Source organism: Branchiostoma belcheri, unplaced genomic scaffold (genome assembly GCF_001625305.1).
Source record: "Branchiostoma belcheri isolate BF01 breed outbred unplaced genomic scaffold, Haploidv18h27 scaffold54, whole genome shotgun sequence".
Classification (NCBI taxonomy): Eukaryota; Metazoa; Chordata; class Leptocardii; order Amphioxiformes; family Branchiostomatidae; genus Branchiostoma; species Branchiostoma belcheri.
Window position 1 is genome coordinate 828,664 of NW_017804176.1, and position 4,531 is coordinate 833,194.

The 4,531-nt window shown below is 43.0% G+C and overlaps 1 protein-coding gene across 1 annotated transcript in view; it reads left to right on the top strand.

The window, feature by feature from the left end:
• Positions 1-4,211, top strand: part of LOC109481201 (glycine receptor subunit alphaZ1-like) — a 6,502-nt gene extending 2,291 nt beyond the window's left edge. Inside the window, exons 4-11 of the mRNA XM_019783729.1 lie at positions 502-627; positions 1,090-1,187; positions 1,488-1,570; positions 2,054-2,206; positions 2,789-2,908; positions 3,114-3,334; positions 3,582-3,695; positions 3,858-4,211. Coding sequence (XP_019639288.1) covers positions 502-627; positions 1,090-1,187; positions 1,488-1,570; positions 2,054-2,206; positions 2,789-2,908; positions 3,114-3,334; positions 3,582-3,695; positions 3,858-4,127 — 1,185 coding nt within the window. The 3' untranslated portion in view covers positions 4,128-4,211. The remainder of the gene's footprint in view (positions 1-501; positions 628-1,089; positions 1,188-1,487; positions 1,571-2,053; positions 2,207-2,788; positions 2,909-3,113; positions 3,335-3,581; positions 3,696-3,857) is intronic.
• The last annotated feature ends 320 nt before the right edge of the window (positions 4,212-4,531 follow it).

A 4,531-nucleotide genomic window follows, 5' to 3' on the forward strand; every position in this document is an offset into this window, starting at 1 on the left:
TGAAGTACGGCCCGGTCCGGAACCCGTTATCGAACGTTATCGCGGCCCGGGTATGGTATAAGGGTTATTACCTTCTAGAATGAAATTGAATTTATCTATAGCATGAAATGTAACAAATTCTGTTGTGCAAGCAGAAAGAAGGTTGAACAGCTTTGTGAGCTTATCATAATATAATGGACAATCCATAATAAAATGTTGTTCGTCTTCAATCTTATCAAATATTCATGAGGTCTGTAGGTAGAGGAGCTAATGAAGCATATACCACATAACTGCACACACCCCATTGTATATATATCTTGTGTATTGCTATGCTCATTCAATATTTTACATACAATTAGTCTATACCATGTTATGACACAGCTATCAATGACTGCTCAAAGTAGTCATGAAAACAGGCCTAGGCTTCCGCAATGGTTTCTGTAGACTGAACTACAGTCAATTTTTGTATAGTTAAAGTCCAGACTGATTCATTAATAAGGAGCTGCTATAATTTTTCCTCAGCAATTTGAGATGAGTATTGACCTGTTCCTGAGCTGGTTTGACGACCGCCTGGCCGGTATGTCCAGCCACATGACTCCTGTACCAGGCCGGCATCTCTGGAACCCTGTGTATGCCATGGGGGAGAAGGTAAGGTGTGTGTGTGTGTTTGTGTGTGTGTGTGTGTGTATGTGTCTGTGTGCATGCTTTTGTGTGTGTGCCCTGTCTATGCCATGGGGGAGAAGGTAAGGTGTGTGTGTGCTTGTGTATGTTTCTGTGTGTGTGCTTGTGTGTGTGTGTTTGTATGTGTGTGTGTGCATGCTTTTTTGTGTGTGCATGTGCATGCCTATGTGTGTGTATTTGTGTGTGTTTTGACCATGTATGTCATACATGTATATATTGTATATTGTTTGTTGCTTGAACAACACTGAATGAATAGTTTGTTGATATGATTTTAACAAGACATGAAATGCCTTATATTACAAATTCAAACACTTAACTTTGTAATGGAAGGAATGGATACTACTATATATTGCCCCCTTTGGAGAAAGGAAGCATAATGTTCTACAGTCAAATTATTAATAACAAACTTGTTTGTCCTGACTGCTTCAGGTGGACCCCCTGTGCTCTGACGAGGGCTGTCTCACACAAAGTGACGACCAGATCTCCACCTGGCTCTGCCCTGATGGAAATGTGCACCACATCGCAAAGTAAGGCCTGGGTTTTCCTGTTTCTAAGTACACGTATGTAAGTGTTCACTAGTTCTGTCAATTCACTTCAGTGATGCTGAAGAAGAGTGATGGATGTCACTCAAAATTTCTGGAAGTAATCTCTGTGATTTAGCAGACTGAGTGTGATGTACCACCAGTCAGTATTGCCCTGAGGAAGGCAGCAGAAGGACTGTTGGAAGGTGGATATCTCTTGCTGTGTGCGAAGAAGTTTGTTAATCATTGAATTACTCACTCGATGAAATTATTTACAGATCATTGTATCTTCCTGTATCCTTGCAGGCAGGATGTGAAGATCACCTGTGCCATGAACCTGCGCTTCTATCCACTGGACAAGCAGGAGTGCACCTTCGAGATCCATGGATGTAAGTCATTTAGTACATCACAGCTACAGCCTTTCTTGTACAATGTACCTACTGCATATAGCGCTTACTGGCTTAAGTTGTGTGTAGACTTCTTCCCTCATCCTGCACCATCATGGTTTTCCAGAAGCTTCCATGTGATGTTTTCCTTCCCAAGCCTTCAGTTTGCATTCCTGTGTCTCTTCTTAAAGTCTAGTATTACAATGTATTAATCCTAATGGCATGTGATTTTATAAGAGTTAAAGCAGTGAAGCATTGGTCAATTTTAAACCACACATTAGAACTTACTGGGTACTTGATGTTGTATGTGTTACATGATTGTTGGCACATCTTTGTAAAGTTTCATCCTCATTGGTCAGAATGTGCTACCTTTATTCCATTCATCTGATCTTGATGTAGAAAAGGCTAAATCATTCAAATTTCCTAAGAAGATGGCTCCAAGAGAAATTAATGTCAGTCCGATGATGTGTTTGTTTGTTGACACAGACGACAGCATGCGGTTTGTGCTGAACCCCAGTTTCCAGTGGGTGGTGCCGGGCGTTCCCGTGGTAACCGACGCCACGTCTATCCACTCCCAGTTCGAGGTGACCCAGGTCGACTTCCAGGCCAAGTACAACTCCTTCCTCTCCAGCGTCCATCGTAAGAACAAAACTTTGGATTTAGTTTGGATTCAACTAGAAAAGTAACATTTGCAAGCAAATGAATAATGTTTACCTTTCCATATGGTCTGCTCTGTTACTCAAACACATTCACATAAATGGTGACAGGAGTCTAAATCCCTCCTACTATAAAACTGCAACATTATGTAACTCAACACCAGGTACCATGGTGACAGATGGTCTGGTTCAGGTCATTGACCAGGTCAGTGTTTGGAACGAAAGAAGAAACAGAGCAAAAACAATATGTTTTTCTTCGGTAAACATAATCACCATCCTCGGAACTGCCTATTGTAATTAGATCTGAGGGTGCAAATGATCACCTTTTTTTGCTTCATTTATCAATTGATAGTTTCACTCAAAAGTTGACAATCCCCAGAAATCCCTGTTCTAATTTCTTTCACAGTTTCAGGACAGTTAAATACATCATTCTGGTGCATAGTGGGTAAGTATTTCAGCACCAAGGACAGACCAACAACGTGAACAGTAACAGCATGGACAAGTGTCATAAGTGTAAAAGATAATTCTTGTAATAATTATCAGGTGTACTGTGTGTCCTCTACAGACTGTTCCTACCATAAGGGATCCTATGGCTATGTCACTGATGCCTGCACCAAGCAGTGTGAGAACTACGGTGGAAGCAAGCTGTCAGGAGCAGAAGATCCATGTGACGACACCAACAAAGGTAAGGGCCTTTTACTCTGTATCATGTGATTGGCCTTTGTTGTAGCGTCTATACATGGCATTAGTACTGGTTACTTTTTAATTTGAAAAGAAGCTAGCAATTTGAGATCTTGATCACCACATACTGAATTTTCTTTTCTGTTTTTTTAGGGGATCATGAGTATTGTTATTTGGATTAATTTTCAAAATTTTTTTTCTTACCACAGGAAGCCCCAACACCTACACAACCCTGGCCATCACCATGTACATGAAGCGTCGGCTGTCCTACTACATGATGGAGATCTACGTGCCCAGCATCACCATCGTGTGCCTGTCCTGGGTCGCCTTCTGGATCAACCGCGCCGCCGTGCCGGCCCGCGTGGCGCTCGGCATCACCACCGTGCTCACCATGATCACACAGAGCACACGGGTGGTCGACATGCCACAGGTCACGACGGTTTTCTCTCATTTTGTGTCGCATTTTCTAGTTTAAGGCCACACCAATTCAATTTGTTTGTTCACAGATTCACCCGCTTCATTTTTTTCTGATTTGCAAAAAAAAAACAACCATTTCAGCCTCTGAATCTACTCCAAAATGCTGACATTTTAGCCCCAACACTGCTTCCCACCACTGCAGGTTTTAATGACATGTCGTTGTTTATTTCAACCGTTCTTGTTTATCTATATTTGTTTAGATCTCCTACGTGCGTGCCATCGATGCCTGGCTCCTGGCCTGCCAGTGCATGGTGTTTGGTGCCCTTCTGGAGTATGCCATCGTCAACTACTACGATCGCAAGCATAAGCCCAAGGTAAACAGCAACTTTACACTTGTGGATAATTTCAGATAAAACCTATAAGATATCCATTGCAAATGTATCATGTAACCTAAAGAAGTATCTATCTAAGGAAGAATGTATTGTTTTGAATCTACATTACAAGCTTGCAGACTATCACACTAATTCTGTCCACAGACCGCTGCCGCCGCCCCTACCCACCCTGTGAAGGTGGTGAGGCTCCCAAACCCCCCCAGCGAGAAGGGGGTCATAAACGGCAGCGGCGAGAAGGGCTCCATGAACGGCCACACCAAGCCCGCCGAGCCGCCCAAGAAACCCAAGAACCCGGAGGACGAGGGGATCGCTGCAATCATCGACAAGGCCGCCCGGATCCTGTTCCCGCTGAGCTACATCGGCTTCAACATCTTCTACTGGGTGTACTACTCTGTGGCTGACCAGCACCACTAAGGGCAGTGTTCATACACTCCCAAAGCATGTCGGCAGAATGTACTGTGCCTGTATGAGACCTGGATTTTTCACAGTTTTTGTTGAATGTTTGGTCAACATTGCTTCAGAATTTTGCCCATTGCAGATGACACCTTTTCTGCCATGACATTTGAAAACTATAGACGAGATGGCATCCTTAAATACGTGAATATGACCGTAAATGAGACATTCTGCCGAAGTGCTATGCACAATATTAATATGGGTTTTAAGCAGACACAGTACATTTGGCTGACTTGCTACTCCCCCAACATTTTTACCATACATGTATGTACACGTTGTGTACCACTAGGTGTGTCAGTACATAGTTGTAGGTTTTGCATGCTGTGTCAGTGGAGAACCATAATGGTGGCCCACCTCAGTAAATA